Source organism: Leuciscus leuciscus (genome assembly GCF_965113295.1).
Source record: "Leuciscus leuciscus genome assembly, chromosome: 1".
NCBI classification, from domain to species: domain Eukaryota; kingdom Metazoa; phylum Chordata; class Actinopteri; order Cypriniformes; family Leuciscidae; genus Leuciscus; species Leuciscus leuciscus.
In genome coordinates, this window is record NC_138725.1 from 76,318,340 (window position 1) to 76,337,449 (window position 19,110).

Genomic DNA, 19,110 nt, shown 5'->3' on the forward strand with positions numbered 1-19,110 from the left:
CCATATTTATAAATCTTTCATCCTTTTTTTTTTTTTTTTTTTTTTTTTTTTTTTTTTTTTATAAAACAATGCAAGACTTTGGCACTGTTTGCTCATAGAATTAATTTTCTGGTGTAGTGATGGAGAGAAACTTCACTCAGGCACTCTTCTCGCTCCATTTATCCCCAGGTCAGCCTTTATTTTCACTTAAGAGCGTGGGTTTCACTTTTAATGCTGTCTTGAATGCAGCTATTTTAACCTCCACAGCAGCAGTCAGAGATTTACAACCAGCCAGTCGCAATTTAATAGTATTACACAGACATATTTCCCTGCAAATAATGCAGGATATTACACTCTGGACTAACTTCTGATATTTTGAGAAGACTTTCCTTCTTGAAATTGGAATGAAAATTGGACTCTTTTGTGCTCAAGAAAACAGCCCACTCCGTTCCAATGACAAGTTTCATAAATTGAACACTCACATTGGTTAATTACTGAGAAATTGATATTTTAATTTGAGATCACATGGTGCATCTTGGATATAAGCCTTAGGGAGATACATATAATTAACACAAATGAAAACATAATTATAACTAGCTTCATTTAAAATTGATATATGCATTCCAAAGTATCTTTGTGGACACAAAGTTTGTATGGTCATGATCAGACAGTATCAGATCATTAAAAACAGCTCCATACATAATGTTGTTAAAGGATGAAATAAGTTGTAACAACATGCAGGGTAAAATGATGGGCATACGTTATGTTTATTATATGGCACTTCGTGGTAGACAGTACATGAAATGTTGGTTACTATAAGTTGTACAAGTTTCACCACAGAACAATTTTCTATTAAGAAATACTAAAAACAAACAACTACATTTTAATGCATTAAATCTCAGTATGCAAAAACATTATGTGTAAATTAAAGATATGATCATTATCTGTATTAAAAGTTCATAAGCACATATGGGTGAGGTGGATGGGTTACAAGGCTTGGAGAGAATCGTTCAATGTTTTTGCTCACCAAGGCTGCATTTATTTATTATTTATTTATTTAAAATACATTAAAACAGTAATATTGTGAAATATTATAATAATTTTAAATAAATATTTTCTATTTGAATGTAATTTATTCCTGTGATCAAAGCTGAATTTTCAGCATCATTACATCTTCAGTGTCACATGATCCTTCAGAAATCATTCTAATATGATGATTTGATGCTCAAGAATCATTTATGATTATTATCAATGTTGAAAACAATTGTGCTGTCATCACACTGACCCCGAACTTTTGAACAGTAGTGTACTTTTTGTTATGTAGCACATTTACTCCAGATATTGTTGGTAATGTACAAATGAATCTCTTAATTTGATTAACCAGTAATATGTAAGTATTTAAATGTGTATATTATTGCAACTTTTACCAAAAATTGTCATTACTTAGACATACCACTGCAAGTTATTATTCTGTTTTTGGACTATATATATAAAAAAAAAAAAAACTATACTGTAAAAATGTGTACCATAGAGATATACTGCATATAAAAGCTGCAATTGCTTGATTCATTGTGGTATATATCTTGCGTGCAGCATTGGTGAGCAGAGGAAAACAAGTTTCTAGAAGCCTTGAGGAAAATATGTGATTGCACAGACACAGTCGAGTGATGCAGACAAATTTTGCAGTCCTTGAGTGAGCCTCTCCTTCAATAATTGATGCAGCTGTCTCATTTGCCACCCGGCACTCTCCATTTCAACTTTGACATAGCACAAACTCATTTCCTGATCAAGCTGTGGATGAAATGCATGTGATTGTAGACCACATCATCATCATCATCATCATCATCACTGCAGTCTCAGAAGCTGTGGTGAACTCTGACTCATGAAGAACACCGCAGCAGGCTCGTGGTGGCACTGCCGGCGGATGAGACGGGCCGCTAGCAAGAGCAGGACCCCCGCGAGCATCTCCAGGCTGAAGGACAGACAGGCCATGGCCAGAGACCAGCCGAAGGACATGTGGACGTGAGCCAGTGACTCCACATCCACCATGTGCTGCAGCTCTTCCAGAGCCTGCTGAGAGTAACTGATGTAGATGCTCACACCAGACACCGTCAACAGACCTGTGCACAAAGAGCAGTCATTACACTCCATTCACAATTTACTTAGAACAAACAGAATTAGCAATGGGCCATTAGCAAATTTTTCTTTCAAATGTTATTTCGTTAAATAAGTAGTACTTTTAAAAGTATCCTAAAGTGTACTTGTTTTTTTTTTTACAAGGAAATGTGATGCACTGTGTCCTTCCAATAAGATTATTGTACAATTACCCTGCCACTACCTACCATGGTAGGGGTTGGGTTGGGGTATTTTTGAATTACTATCTGGACATTTTGATCAACATTGAAGATTGTTAAAATGGTGCAATGGGAACAGCAGTTCAAGCAACAGTCATGAACACAGGTCTAATTGTAGATACAAAATCCTGACTGGGATAAATACATGGAGTCTCTCATTTACAATGAAAATAACCAGTCACAAGTACAGAATATGATGGTGACACCAGCTAGTGGTAAGAATATTAATAAGAAAGGAGAGAAGACCATGTTTGAGGGAACTGTCATGAACTCAGTCATTATTACTGTAATTAACCCACTTACAAGAAGCTCAGAGGAGCCTTGACCTTTTACAGTCACTCATAATAGACAACTGGACGAACAGAGGAGAGGCGTTCCTGCTGCTCTGCAATTAAACTCAATATTTCAGTCGTCTAGCTTTTTTTCTACTCATTTCCATGTCAGATATTCTGATCAACGATGCATTGTTTTTTCAAAAAATGAAGGGGTTTGCTGATGTGCTTGTCAGAGAGAGCGACAGTTGAGATGAGAAAGATGAGAAAAGTATAGAAAAACAGAGAGCATTTTCAACCATTTTGTTAAAGGGGACTTGACCATTTTTGTACATTTTACGTTTCCTGGGAAACTTTTATAATGTTAGTAGGATTTTTACATTAAAACTGTCACAATACAGAAATAAAAGGCAATATTCTACACTGATTTTAGTACTTAAAGGCTGTGTTTAAAGGGCAAACACAATGCAAATAAAAGATTCATTGAGCATGTAGACTGTGTTATTAATAATATGGGGAGTTTTGGTGAAAGTGCAGATCTCAGTAACCGATGAACGCATTTTATGGGCTTTTAGTTTGTATTTCATTGTTTCCCAGTGTTCTGTTCCTACTTCCTTTGTTCCTTATTTTCAGGTATTTTCTTAGGTTACTGATCATGCCCTTGTTTGTTGTCTGGTTACTGGTTGCTTTGTTCAGCGGTTTCTTGTTCTGTTTATTTTCTCCTGTGTATGTAAGCCCAAATTTACAGACTTTCAGCTGTTTGCAATGAACAAATCAAACAACAGTAATTTAAATAGCTCAACACAACAAATGTTTCAAGTGGTTTCCCCAAATTTAACTGATATGCAACTTTTAATGACTTCTGCAGTTTCAAAATTATTCAACTCCCTGAATAGAATCCCTCACAACAGCACAAGTCTGCGAAAAAGGTGTTGTCTCATCACTAATCAAGGGCTTCATTAGTTGCACCAGGTGTGCTTGAGCTAAAACACAAAAATATCTGAACTTGCTAGGTTTGTTGAGTGTCACGTTTGACTGCAAGTTAGAAATATGGTTAAGTTAAAAGAATGGTCCAAAAAGTTAAGAGAAGATATCATCACCCTTCACAAATAAGGAACGCAAAACAGCAGCACGCGGACCCAAGAATATTACTGAACTGGAGGCCATTGCTCGTGAGGAGTGGGCTAAAGATTTCTCAGAAACGCTGCCAGAAGCTGGTGTCTGGTTATACATCTCGTTTGAAGCAGGTCATAACAGCAAAAGGGTGTTCTACTAAGTACTAAAGATGCTTACCATTAAGGGGTTGAATCATTTTGAGACTGCAGAAGTCATTGAAAGTTGCATTTTCAGTTCAATTTAGGGGAACCATTTGAACCATTTGTTCTGTTGAGTTCTGTTATCAATAACTTTTGATTGATTTATTCATTGCAACTGTACATTCCTAGAGTTCCTTGAGCTCAGCCACCAGGTATCTAGAGCGAAGGCACCTTAAAGACCTGTTTTTGGAGTGGGCTTTTCCAAATGCTGCCAGTCCTGTCGTAATCAAACCTTGTTACAATGATTCATCCCTAGTCCTTCCCCACACCTATTCATGCTTGCCACGGACCCAAGCCAGTGCCTATACCCGCCAAAGCCCATGCAGACCTGAGGCCTAAGCCAGCCGAGTCTGACCAGGTGTGTTAGCCGGCCCCAATGTCCGTGTCAGAGCTTGAGCCAGAGCCAGAGCCAACATCCACCCTAAATATCAAACTGCACTCTTTACATGATTGGACAACAAACCAGAGCCCACCACAGACCCAGAGCTTGAGCCTGCTCTGTCTGACCAGGTGTGTGAGCCGGTATCCATGTTCTATTCATCCTCCGTGTAAGCCTATTCCTCTCCTGGCGCCCTCCTTGATTCCCAGATCCCCTCCCACTTCCAAGCCCTGTTGTGTCCGCTGGTCTCGCCCCGCCTTTAGTCTCCTTCATCGTTGCTGGTCCCACCCAGTCTTAAGTCTCATTCAGCGCAGCTGGTCCCACTCAGCCTCAAGTGTCCTTCATCACCACTGGTCCTTCCCAGCCTCCCACTCTCCGCTCCTCTAATAACACCATTCAGTTCTTCTGCCCCGCCTGAACAGGCTCCCTTCAGCCCCTCGACTCCTCCTTCAGTGGCTCAGCCCATCTGCTTGGATCCGCCTTTGGCTTCAAGGTCTCCAGTTCTGCCCTGGTGTGTTTATCCCTTAGCTCCACCTCGGGCCTCCGAGCCCCGGAATCCGCCTTGGCCCTCAGACACATCGGTTCTGCTGGGCTCCCACGTCCCTCTGAATCCACCTTGGTCAATTGTTGCTCTGGCTACTCTTCAGACATCAGAGTCTCCAGCTACACTTCAACCTACAGTACACTACACTACACCTACACCCCTCTGCCTCTGCCGGTCTCCTCCATCCCTCTTGTTCTTCCATTGTCCTCAGTCCCACCGACTCTGCCCTGGTCTTCCAAGTCCCCATCTCCTCCTCAGTCCCGCAAGCCTGCAGTTCGACATTGGCCCTCCTGGTCTGCGGTGTCACCCCAGGTCATTTTCTTTGTCACGATCTGACTCCATCTCTGTGGGTCAGGCTTTTAGCTTCATCCTGGCTTCTCCCTCCATCGGTTCTGTCATGGACCTTCGTCCTAATGGCTCTGCTCTGGCTCCTTCTTCCAGCGTCACCTCCTTGGTCCTTTGTTCCACTCAATATCCACTATTGTCTTTGCATTAGTGAAACTGTTACGTTGATTCTCACCTTTTGAATAGCTTTCTTTGATTTGGTTTTATAAATAAAAGTAAATCTGCTGCAATTGAGATCCGTCCTAGCCTGCACCATGACAATTATCTGCAAGTACAGTTTATATATATATATATATATATATATAAACTGATCTCAAATATATATACTTAATTAATTCAATACAATTAGGCTCACCTATTTTCCACAAGGGTGCATCTGTCTGATCTGAAGAAAAGTTTTAAAACCAGAAGGATGAAACAGCTCTCAGAAGCACAGACACCCTGGAGGTCATGAAGTGCTCTTTATAAAAAAAAATTATTATAAAAAAACCAACACTCACAGTGTTACATACTGACTGAGTGTGTCAGGAGAGAGTTGAACTGAATGAAAGATACACAATGTCTGATGATGCACACTGGGATAAATTAATTTATCAGTGCAGGAATTCCAAACATTAGAAAGGGCTTTGCGATGTATTTGATTAGGTGCTGCTGCTGTTGCAGCATGATTCATCAGTGTTGTGAAAGGAGACATGCGGCTACAATTCATGTTTTATGAGAGTTGGAGAACAGCAAATGTTTGTGAGGCAAGAGCAGATGGAAAAACCATCACCATCTTCTTCTCTGTCATGTCTTCGTATTCCATAGGGAATGCCAATTGTTTTTGTGAAGAAAAGTACTATGTTTACAGATGGGATCACTCAGTAAACTCATATGAGACTTCAATCTTTCCACAGTTTTACTCCAATCCATCAATCGTGTGCAATTTTCAGTCCTCAATGGCACAATTACTGCAACAATTTACCTCAGCAATAATAAAAGCTACTAGATAAGCACACTAAACCATAACATAGACAGCTGTGCAGAGTTCACATGCATATACCCTTTTGTAACATTGTTCTGGGGAAGATTAGTGATATTTTTTCATCTCAGGACTGAAAACAGAACACAAATAAAAAGCTGTAAATGTCTGTGGTGCACCTCAGTGTTTCAACCTTTGCAGATCCCAGTCATTTGCTCCATCCATCCCTCCCTTAATTCACCAGCACTTCAGTTTTCTGTTGTGCTCAGGCTAGAACACAAGCACTGTTACAGTGCCTCAAAAGAGCCCAAACTACACACCATCATCATCACATCCTATCATAACAAATATACCCAATAATACTATCACAATAATATTGAGGACAGAATCAACACTATAGATGTAATTCCCACTTAAATTAAAATGTGCTCTACAACAACTCATTTAAAAAAACTATAGCACACATACAGTGTCAAACCTGATTTATGTTACTGTGATGCTGTGACAGTGGAATGAGGGTGTGAATTATCTCATTAATGATATAATCAAATCCTGTTGTTCTTATTATAGTTTAACACCTTTACAGACACATGAGCATTAAACGTAGAACTTTTCTATAAAATCTGCTGATTACAAATATATGCACTTTCAAACATGCATTTATAATACATTGTCTTAAATTGTCATGAATCTCTTAGCAAAGAGGGAGTGTTTTTGTATGAGTTTGTTGTGTTCAGATTCAGAATGACTCTGGTAGATTGCAGATCCTCAGGTGTATGATTCTCTGGAACCATTTAAGCCGGGTTCACACTGTATGATTGTGGCTACAATTTGGCCAGAATCTTCCTCTGATCCTAGGCCAAAATCTGAAGTCCCTGATTGCTAGACATGTTCACCGACATGTTCCTCCAACTAAATTCTGGCAGTATCAGAGGTTTTGAGAGACAGTCCTGCTCTGTGACTTCTCCCACGACAACCATCAAATCAAAAACCAATAGGAGCGTAGAACCCGATTGCAATTAATGAGGCAACAACAAACAATCACTTGCTCCACACACACACACACACACATTAATGACAACTGAGATCCTAGAGTGTGACATGGCTTACAGCGGGGATCATGTCCATACAGTCTGAAAAGCAACAGTTGTAAAGCACTATTATAAATCTTATGTGAATGTGAAAATGTATGATGCCTATAGTGTTTTACTATCTGTCCAGATGTTCTTCCTAATCAAACACACCCGATTTAATTCTTCAGTGCGTGTGTGTATTCACTACTCACTGCTGCTAATGTGTGTGCAGTAACTTGGATGGGTTAAATGCAGAGGACAAATTTCAAGTATGGGTTACAATACTTGGCCTAAAGGGGCCGTTTACACAACTCTGTTTGTTTATGTGTTTTGGTCATTCATTTTGGGGGCCTTAAAATGCACTCTTTTGAAAAAAGGTTTCAAAGTAGGGACTGCAGATGAAAATTAGCCTGTATGGCTAAATCTGGCACATTTACATGTTGGACTTTGTACTCATGTTGATTAATGTGCGTTGTCCCTTTTAAATAAAGAAATTAAAAAAAAAGTGTTACTGTTATCATCTCCATGTATACTACAAAAAAAGCAAATTTGTGAAAACGCTGATGTCATGCGCAAGTGTTTTAGGTGTTCAGTCTCTACAAAGTGGCATTGCCAACTACTGGCCTGGCATGAGTAATACAGCGTTTTTAGTTTTTCGCTGATACGTGTGTACAGGGATCGTTTTGACAGTCTATACGCGAAAAACGCAAAGGAAAACCGTTTCCGTTTTTAGTACATCATTGTCATATAAACATACGCATATAGGCTCATGAGTTAGTTTAAGGCACTTAATATAAAGCACGTCTCATGATTAGGACTTGGATTGTGAACTTTTCTCACAGCAGCTATGTTCTGCACAAACTGAAGTTCAGCAAGTGCTCAGCAAAAACTCGGGTGTTAAAGGTATAGCGGAGGATGTTTTACTTCCTGGTGGGTAACCTATACTATTGGTCCTCCTAAATGTCAATCATTCTTGTGAATCAATCAAACTTTTCAAAAAGTGGAGCGGGCGGGTCTTATCTAAAATTTGGAAAGATCCTCCGCTATACCTTTAAGTAAAATCTCCTGGGAGTTAATTTGGCTCCAGACTCAAGAGTGTTAAAGTTGAGTTGAGTTGAGTTTATTTAGCAATACAGAAACAATTAAAGTAGCAAAACTTCTTTGTCAAGAATAACACAATAAAGTTGCATTAACTTATTTCCATTGTGGTCCTTTGATTTTTAACTAGACATTTTCATGACAAAAATAAATAATAATAATAAAATAATAATAATACAAAAAAAAACACATGTATATTAAGCCATCCTATCTAAAAACAATCTCTCCACTCTTATACTATAGCCAACATTATCCGTTAAAACCTTAGTGTCCAATGGCAACTTGTTCCACTCCTGCGCACCTGTATATTCAAACATCCTCTGATCATACAAAGTCTAACGCTTACATAGATTCGGGTCCATAATAGGCTACTTTGTCTAGTATAGTGTCCATGTCTTACATTAACCCAAGATAAATATGAGTTAAAATACACTGGGGCCCTATTATTAATTATTTTATGTACCATTTTTAAAGATTGAAAATCTTTTCACTATTTTTTTCTATTAATTACTGCAGGCTTTGTGTATATTTATTATTGAGCTACTATTTAAACGCTCTCTCTGTGTGTCCATTTCACCTAACAGCTGCACTCAGATGGACATTTTGTGTTTTCTTTCTTTCCCATTGTGATTTATATCCATGTGTGGCATTGACTGATCCCTGAAACACATCTCTCACTGACCCATACACAACAACACAAACTCCACTGAGACCTCACTTCATTTCAGCTGCTATCTGTAGACGGGTAATGAAGCTGTTCATGACACTCACTGCAGACGAGGAAGTATGCAGCGATGCAGGAGAGGAGAGAGAAGCTCTGAGCCAAAGACGCCACCAGACCGAAGATGCCCCCAAACACCAGAAGCACCAGGCTGAGAGGCAGCAGGACCACGATGACCCTGTGCAAGTCTGAGAGACACAAGCCTTTATTACATCACACAAACTCAACACTTTAAAGAAGGCTGGAGTTCAGGGACAATTTGCCCTTTCATTTTCAGTGAGTTTAAGCGAGTGACCACTAGGGGTGTGTACAATAATAATGCATTATATGCATTGTCTACAACAGGGGTGCCCAATCCTGCTCCTGCTGATTGACTGCCCTGCACAGTTCATCTCCAACCCTAATCAAACACACCTGAAGCAACCAATTAACCTCTTCAGGATCACTTGAAAATTAAAGGCAGGTGTGTTTGATTAGGGTTGGAGATGAACTGTGCAGGACAGTCAATCGCAGGAGCAGGATTGGGCACCCCTGGTCTACAATAATATTGTAATTGTTGTTTTAACCATGTAGAGGCTGACATTAACGAGTATGTCACTCACTTTGCAATGCATTCACTGTGTGATGTAGATTACAATTCAGTTAGAAGGACCCAAATCAAGCCCCAGTATGAGTTTTTGTATTATATTTCTATATGATGTCAAGTTATAGTTAATATTAGTTAACAATAAGTTAATATTGTGAGTTACATACACATTATTGTTAATATTGTCTCTATTTTTGTTCTATTTTGAGTTCCAAACAAAGCCAGATCGGAGCCGTTGTGTGTCTCTGAGCAACACAGTGGCGTTTCGTTCCTGAATTAATCAGCGTTTTTGAACAAATCAATCAATGTCTCAAAGTATTTCATTCAAAAATATTTCATATTTCAATATTAAAAATATAATTTTTTACACATGAATGTCATAACATTATGTTTATGCAATTGTAACTGCTGTGTAAATACATCTAAATGCTGCTTCTGTGCATAATAATTTTGTTGATACTTGGGAAACATCCTAGTGTCTTATTATTATAATTGAATTTATTGATTAAATTAATTCATAAAATGATTTTGACATAAAATATGATGCATTTATCTAATAAGGTTAGAAAAAATACTTATAAAGGTAAAAATGCCCCTGGAAAAGTTAAGTTCTGTCACTACTGCACAACAAAATCCCCAGTGTTAAATCAGCACTGCTCAGAGCACACATTGTGCCACTCTACGGAGTGTTATAATAACACTGAAGCAGTGTTAAAGTTAATTAGATAATTAAGTGATTAATAAGGTGATGATTGATCATTAGTGGTGACACCTAATGATAATGAGCAGAATCACTGAAGGAAAGAGGAACAACAAGAACAGAAAAAGGAGAGACTTCAGTCACAGCCATAGGTAAAATCACCTGAGGATAAAAGACATGAAATCTTTCAAGATCTTTGAGGAGGAGGATTAAACAACTCCACAAACAGCATTTCCAGCTTTACTTATTACTAACCAGATTTACTTTCTTTCTGTCCTTCATCTACATAATTTATTTTTGAGACTTAACTGAGGTTTAGATGTTGATGTTTTAATGAAAATGTTTGGTCACCATTATGGTGATCAGTGTTTGCTTTAGTTGGGCAGTTTGATTTGACATTTTATGTAACTTTGTGTTCTTTCTAACAGTGTTTATGCAATCTGTTGCGAAGAAAGACAGAAAAAAAGGGTCAGGTGATATAGTTTACTCGCTGACCATAAGGGGTTATTTGTTATTAAACCATTATTGTCACCAGCAATACTTTTGTGCCACAGATGAGACATTCTTAACTGTGGATTTTTTTTTAATTAAGGGGATTTTTTTTATTTTTTTTGACACAAACAGACTTCAAAAATCAGCATATGGATCTCAAAAATTGTGACATGCTTCATGCTGCAATGCATTCTGGGAGCCATGAGCTTTATACTATGGGCTCCCAGAATGCATTGCGGCATGAAGCATGTCACAGTTTTTGTGTCACATGTCTAATCTGTGGCAAGAAAGATGAAAATCATCGGTCAACACTGTTACAAAGACCACAAACTCACATAAATAGTCAAGACTCAAACTGCCCAACTAAAACAAACACTGATCACCATAATGGTGACCAAATATTTTCAATAATGTTGAAACACCATCAACACCTGAACCTTATTGCTAATTCTCAAAAAGAGCTTCTGTAGACGTCTGACCGAAATAAAGTAAATCTGGGGTGTGTTTCCCAAAAGCATTGTTAGCCAACTATGTTCGCAAGTTCCGTCGTTATTAGCAAAGTTCAACAAGTTCGAACATTCGCAAACAGCATGGCAAACTTGTGTGTTTGGAACGACTGCTCTCGACCTGTGGTTAGAAGAAGAGTTTATAATTTGCATGACATGTGGTTTTAATAAATACTTATCTTGAGCAAAATAAGCAAGCTGACATTCAGTACAACCTGTATTTTTTATTTAGAATACATACAAATGTCATTTACGTCTTTTAGTTTGTCAAGAAATTTAAAGCACCATTTTTTAAGACTGCGCATGTGCGAACATGCTCTACTATGTAAGAACGAGCCTACGGTTGAATCTGGAAATGAAGCAAAATAACTGAGAAAAATGAGAAATAGTCCTCAGATGCCATGTCTGTAATTTATATCAAAACATCTAACGTTATTTCGACCTCAAACAGGTTAATTAAAATAAGTTATTACTCCACCACCTGCGTGACATCATTAACCAACTTGGTTGAACGACCAGTGTGCAACAATATGATTTCGGGAAACAGTCGTGACTAGCAAGTTGATTTCTTCAACGATGCATTGTACTATGGTAGTGAAGCACAGAGTTACATCGTTGTACGGGAAACGCACCCCTGGTTAGTAATAAGTGAAGCTGGTAATGCTGTTTGTGGAGCTGTGTAATCCTCCTCTGCTGAGATCTCGAGAGATGTAATGTCTTCTTTTATCTGCAATTGATTTCATCTAAGGCTGTGGTTGAAGTCAGTTGTAGTTCTTGTGTTTCTCTTTCCTTCAGTGATTCTGCTTGTTAACAGCAGGTGTTCATCACTAATGCTCAATCATCACTTAATCACTTAATTATCTCATTAACTTTAACACTGCTTCAATGTTACTTTAACACTCTGTAGAGTGGGACCATATGTGCTCTGAGCAGAGTTAATTTAACAATGGGGATTTTGCTGTGTGAATATGAAGAAGAAGCTTCGGGAGTCAGCTGTCCACGACAGGCTAAACCAGCCAAGGTACAAAAACTGTTTTTTATTCATTTATTTTAATTAAATTTTTTTGTCAGTATTGCAATATTATCATTGCTTTGATAATTGGTCAGTCTTCCTTACTGTATAATAAGGGTCGGGACGGTTGAATATCGTGCTGGGAATACCGCTCTTAAAGAGACGGAGAACACACTAACCATAACAAGCCTATTCCCAGTGCCATTCTCTGACTGTGGTTAATGTGTAGATGGCAGTTTCAGAGACTCACTTAAAAGGTGCTTCTCCTGCTCAGTGTGGTCGGAGGTGTCCGTGTAGAACGAGATGTCATGATAACTGCCATTCTCTCCTGTGGGTGACATTGAAACACCAAGTCAAAGCTGGAAACACACATTATGCTTCACACAGTTGACCACAAATCAATTTTCTTGGCAATCTCTTCTATACTACTACAGCCTACAAGTTCAAGGCATACAATATCATTTGAAGGATTATTTTCGTAAAAGGAAAAGCAGCATTTGTTTAAGAGGGAAGACATCATTGTTACAGCAATTAGAATGAAATGGAAAACAGTATTTTTTCATACGACAGATTTAGTAACTGTCATCACAACGTGTGTAACATTAAACATTTACAGTTCTGTGATGAACTGCTTCTCTTTTTAATAGTCTAGTGCCATGAAACAGCGACCGAATTGGACGAGACATTAATTATGTACATAATGGAGCCTCAGCCGGTGATGAGGACTGTCTCTGTGAACATTTGAGAAATGACTTTCTTTGCAGCCAGTAGAACCGTTTGCCAGTTTATATGCTGCGATTAAAATGAGATAAAAAATACTTTAATCTAATGAGGCACATGAAATGACTAGCTAAACAGTAAGAGAAGGGAGATGTGGGGACACCTATTATATATATTAAATATGTTACACACATTAAATGTCACTATATGCTTGACTCATTAATATGGCCATGAACAAATGGCACATTAAGTCCATGTACTTTATACTCATTAATACTCAGTATTTAGCCTAATGTTAAATGTATATTCATATGTGTATATTTGTGTATAGTGAGAAATGAGTCTGGATATACACATTATTGGAAGAATATAAATGTGTGCAACATCTGCACAATACAATCGGACATAAAACTGTGCTTAAGTTGTGTGTGTTGAGCATCTTACCTTCATAAATCCTCCAGAGTCCGGAGTGAGAGCTGCTGTATTCCAGGCTGGAGTTCTTGCCTTCATCCACATCTATAATGTACCAGTATTCAGTGCCGATGGACACGGCGAGCAGGATGAAACTGAGCAGCCCGCACAGACCCGCGCTGATGACAACTGTCCCAAAGTTCATTTTCATCAGCGCTCAAATCCCTCTTATGATTCATTGAATTTGAGCACCTGTTACTGCCATTCAGTTCCTCTAAAGCCCAGAGTGTTTCGTTCAGACACATTAAAGCACATCAGTCTGTCTTTATTACTCCAGTTGTGTCCAGGGTGAAGGAAGAATCAGCTCTCAGCTCATGCTGGATGAAAAAACTGTGTGATTTTCCTCCATCTCTCCTGCACAGCTGTATATGGAGTGAGAGCAGATCCTCTGAACACTGAATGCATGATTCTCTCACCTCAGTTTCTGCTGCGATCACTCACTGTGGTTCATTTGCTCTCCTCAGCGACGAGGTTGTTTCTTCTCCATCTTGTGTAAATAGATTAATCTGTATATAGTGGCCTATATCTTTTGTTAACCTGGCTTGATTTTGTCAGGAGAGAGAACATTCCTCATTTCAACAGGTGAGAGAAAATGAACATAAAAAATTTCATTTCCAGTACTGATATCTATTAAGTGTTTATATATATATATATATATATCAGTGTTTTCATTGCGTTGGACTGCTACCTCTGTTGGAATTTACTGTGAAAAGTAAAACGGTGAATCGTTTGTATTTGTTTTTCTTCGCTTCCCATTCGTGTCTTGTGTTACGACCCTGCACTTTCTTTTCTCGCCTGCTGGTGGCGGGATGACTTAGGAGGGTGTGGTCGATTGTACACTCCTGCTGAATAATCTCATCTGATTGTGGAGAGGATAAAGGGCCCTGTCCCAAATGGCACCCTAAGCACTCGTGGTCTTCCTACGAGTCCGCACTTTCGTGACGTAATGCCGCTTTGACTGTCGGGAAGAAGTCTGCAGCGGAGTCCGCATCAGTGTGGGCTCTGCAAAAGTGCGCATCGAGGGCACATATTGACCGCAAAGGGGGCGCTCGCGAGCACCCTTCTGAGGCCTAAAATGACAAATGGGACACCCTATGGTCTCACGGACTTAACGGACACGCGCACGCGGCAGCCATTGTAAGTCCACAAGACCGAAAGTGCATATGAAGAGTGCCATTTGGGACAGGGCCAAAGATGGGACTGATTTAATCCATTTCACTTTTCCTCTGGGGATCGGCAGTCCCCAGGAGAAGACATTTGCTCGAACCCTTGCTTTTGCTGTTTCAACATTTCCTCACCATTTGGATTATTATTTTCCCCCTTTATTTAAACCCTAGACATTATGTAATATTATTTTGTATTGTATCATTTTGACACTTGAATAAAGAAACTTGCAAGTCAATCAATCTGAAAAAGTGCTCCTATTTTATGTTATGGTCGAGAGCGAGCTGGCCGTGACATAAATTGGGTGTCTCGTCCGCGATCCTTTGGCGTAGGAATGTTGGTGAGTATGTGATTATTTTTGTGAATGGTTACCTTTATGAATGAGAACTCCGGTTAGTCAGAGTGTATCCAGCTGGGTTGTGTACAATCCTTCCGATGGATCACTGTTCTTTTTTTTTTTTTTTTTTTGCCTTTTTTTTTTTAGGGGTTATCCTGGGTGGAGATTTAACTCTCTGTAGGGGGTACGCTTTCGGACTTTCAGTTTAAACTGATCGTCACGGAGTTCAGCGTTTAATGCCGCCCCGAGCCCGGTACACCTTTGAAGACTAGGTAGGAATTAGTTAGTGTGTTTTTTTTCATAGATAGGAGCTGGAGTTTCTCAGATTATAGAGGTGAACCCATTAAAAAATAAAAAAAAAGGAAAAAAAAAGGAAAAGTAAATAATTGCGTTCGTGTGTGTATAGTGCGTTCGTCTCTTCTCTTCTCTTCGTGTCTACATTGTGTTTTGACTTGTGGTAAGTCTTTGGAAGTTTTGTGAATGAGTAGGTTACGTAATACACTGACGTAGTTTCTCTTCGAAGCAGTGGCTATGGGAGTTGTATTTCTAGTAAACAGTGTCTCACATGCGTGAGCTGGTGGTTTTGTCTGTGTTGTTGTAGTATAAGTGTTTACGAACAAAATGTCTTCGGTGCTCGAATATTTCTTCGCTTGTCCCTCAGAAACTTTACTTGAGAGTTGTACAAATGAGAAACTGGTGCAAATCGCCGAACGCTTCAGTATCGATCTCACTACTCAAGATAAGCGGCTGAAGGAAATACTTGTGACTACTTTGAAGCGATCACTCGTTGATAGAGGAGTTTTGGAGGTAAGCGCTGAGTTAATTGCTCCCAGTGAATCGTTGTGTCTACTGCTTGTGAGACTGACAGTGAAAGTGAGATAAAATTCCCAGATATGTCATTTCAAGTGAAACAGTTGTATTTAGATGCAGTGAAACTCCACGCTGAGTGTGAGGATTGCGCTGCGAAAGAAAGAGCAGTAGAAAGAGAACGTGCTGCGAAAGAGCGAGCGGAAGAGAGAGAACAGCAGTTAGTTGTGCGAAAACTGGAACTTGAGAGAGAACGGGATGAAAGAGCGTTTCAGTTAAAGAGGTTGGAGTTAGAGTTGTCCGTAAAACAAGCGGAAGCTTCACGAGTTGATGTGCCTCTCGTTGAACGGCATCTGCCGAGTGAATCACACGAACCTGTGTTCAATGTTCATAAAAATTTAAGATTAGTTCCGCCATTTTCTGAGAAGAAAATAGAAAATATTTCGATCACTTTGAACGAGTTTCTTTGTCTTTAAAATGGGCGAAAAAGTTTTGGACTTTATTGTTACAGTGTGTTTTCACAGGTAAAGCACAGTAAGTTTATTCTGCTCTCAAACTGGAACAGAGTGGTGAGTATGACATTGTGAAATCTGCTGTGCTACATGCTTAATCTGTACTACATGCTACCTTCTTGTGCCTGAGGCATATTGCCAAAAATTCAGGAATTTTAATAAAATTGATGACTGCACTTATGTGGAATTTGCAAGGGAAAAGGAGAATTTATTTGATCGTTGGTGTACTTCAATGAAAGTTATCACTAAAGAACAGTTAAGAGAATTAGTGCTCTTAGAGAAGTTTAAACATTGTGTTCCTCATGCTGTAGCTGTGCATATTACTGAACACAAAGTGAATAAACTTTCTGAAGCTGCTATCATGGCTGATGAATTTGTGTTAACCCATCGGGGGTCATTCAGTTTGTTCAGCTTTAAGAATGACATGAGTAAAGCCTGGTTCACACGGGACGATTTTAAAATTGTCGGCCGATTTTCCAAACCTGAGAGACCCCACACACGGGGATAAAAAATCACGGGTCTAACAGTTTTGGTCGTACAGTGTGTGGTGCGCAGCCACACGGCAATATCAACACATCACACACGAACCGATTTGACTCCCGAGCATTCCCAGATCAGACGGGAAATCGCGCAAAATACCTTGAGATCAAACGTGACTTCAGAGTAAACAATCATGGCGGACGAAGAGGATGCAGTGGCAATAGTTTGTAAAAAAACGTTATCAAAAGAAAAGGCAATGATCTCTGACGTCCACCGGACTTTCTGGTGCGCGATGCCGCCGGCTGTTTTGATTATATTTCCCGGTGTTTCCTCGCCGCCTCGTCACCTCGCTTTCTGATTGGCTACACTCCACAGTCCACAGGCTGCGTGCTCGGGGGACATCACACACGAGAAGAAATCGGGCCAAATAAATCCAACATGTTGGACATCCCCGATTAGAGATCGGAGCGGTCCCGAAGTCCTTCTGAGCAGACGAGAGCAGCCTTAACACACCACACACGGCAGGAATATCTGATCAGATTATTTTACGATAATCGGAGCATCCTTAAGATTGTCGGAAGGGGTGAAGCGGGGATAAAATCGGCCTAATTATCCTGCCGTGTGAACCAGGCTTAAGTCTGTGTTTTGCTCTCAAGCTAAGACAAAGTCTCCTGTGATGAGTAGGAACGTTAAGGCGACAGTTGCTGATCATTCTAGTAAGCCTGCACCCTCACAAGACATGGTTTGCTATTATTGTAAAAAATCTGGCCATAAAATATCTGACCGTCTTGTTTCTTAAGAAGAAAGAAAGACTGTCGAAACCTGTTGCTTTGGTTGCTACTTTGCCATTCATTGTTGATGCTCTTGATGAGAAAGATCGCCCTTTACCTAGTTCTGGTGGTAAATTTGTTGATCGGGGTGTAACTTCCTCTGTTGATTATACACCCTTTATCACTGAAGGAAATGTGTCATTGCCTGGTTCAAACAAAACCGTGCCAGTGCGTCTTCTTCGAGATACGGGAGCTGTTCAGTCGTTTCTTCTAGAAGGAATTTTGCCTTTAACTTCTGAAACGGCTACTGGAACCCATGTACTAGTACGAGGTTTTGAGATGGGGTTTGTTGAAGTGCCTTTGCATCGAATCCATCTTTCCTCTGCCATCGTATCTGGTGATGTTGTAGTTGGTGTCCATTCTGCACTTCCAGTTCCTGGGATTACGTTTATTCTAGGAAATGATTTAGCTGGGGGGAGGGAGTAGTGTGGCAGCTCCACCCATAATAGTATCTATACCCAGAAAATCTGATGTTGAAAACCATAAAGAATTCACTGATTTGTTCCCAGCTTGTGCAGTTACTTGATTAATGGCTAAACCACTGTCTGAAAATCAAGTTGTAGAGGTTCCACTTCATGACATTTTCTTTTACACTGTTAATACAGGTGAACAAGGATCTGATGCGTCTAAATGTCCTAAACAAAAAGACCTGAAGGCCTGCTCTTCGCTGTCTTCTGACCAGGAAGATTCTACAGTACTGCAAAGTTAATCTGCTGAAACATCTGAGGTTTTGTCCACTAAAGAGAAAACTAATGTTGATATCTCTGATGTTGATGGCTGTTCTCTGACTTCCTTGTTACAGATCTCTTGAGAGGATTTAATAAGAGCCCAGCAGAGCGATGACACTCTTAAGCCTCTATCTGCAGTAGGGTCCAAGAAGTGTTCTGATCATCTTTCTTCTTCGTATTTTCTTGATGATGGTCTGCTTTGTCGGATGGGGGTCATGCATAAAGATGCTTCTCTGGAACCTAAAACTCAGATTGTAATCCCTCTGACTGTGCGTTCACACCGGACGCGAATAGCGCGTCAAATTCGCGTCTACCGCGTCTAGTTTGACGCTTGACCACTTTGTGTTAATTCGCGTGTCTAACGCGCGTAAAAACAAAAGTTTGAAGCGAAATTTACGCGCGTCAGAGGTGAAAGTTTTGGCGGCCATCTTTTTTAGATGTTTATCGAGCATTAGCATTAGCATTAATCGAGAGAGTCACCGCTCGTATATGCTCTGGAGAGCAGAAACAGCTGCGTAGGGGACATCGTCGCTGTACTCGGGTCCACCAGACCCTCCGGAGGGTTTCAGGAGTTTCACAATTTGCTCCAGGAGCTAGGTTTGGTGGACCTAACGGTGAGGACGCTGACGAGGACAGCGTAGGCCGTATAAGGCCTCGGCCTCGAGTGGTCTATGCCTGTCGAGCCCGCGCTCTACAGCCCGGCGCGAGGTTCACCCTCGCCCG

At 39.9% G+C, this 19,110-nt stretch overlaps 1 protein-coding gene across 1 annotated transcript; it reads right to left on the minus strand.

Annotated features, from left to right (window-relative positions):
* Nucleotides 1-1,692: 1,692 nt before the first annotated feature.
* LOC309511959 (transmembrane protein 235) lies at nt 1,693-13,858 on the minus strand. The gene is made up of 4 exons (XM_082187347.1): nt 13,503-13,858; nt 12,589-12,666; nt 9,093-9,230; nt 1,693-2,099 (listed from the first exon to the last, which is right to left on the minus strand). Exons 1-4 carry the CDS (start codon nt 13,678-13,680, stop codon nt 1,825-1,827), a joined length of 669 nt encoding a protein of 222 aa, XP_082043473.1. The 5' UTR covers nt 13,681-13,858; the 3' UTR covers nt 1,693-1,824.
* Nucleotides 13,859-19,110: the final 5,252 nt, after the last annotated feature.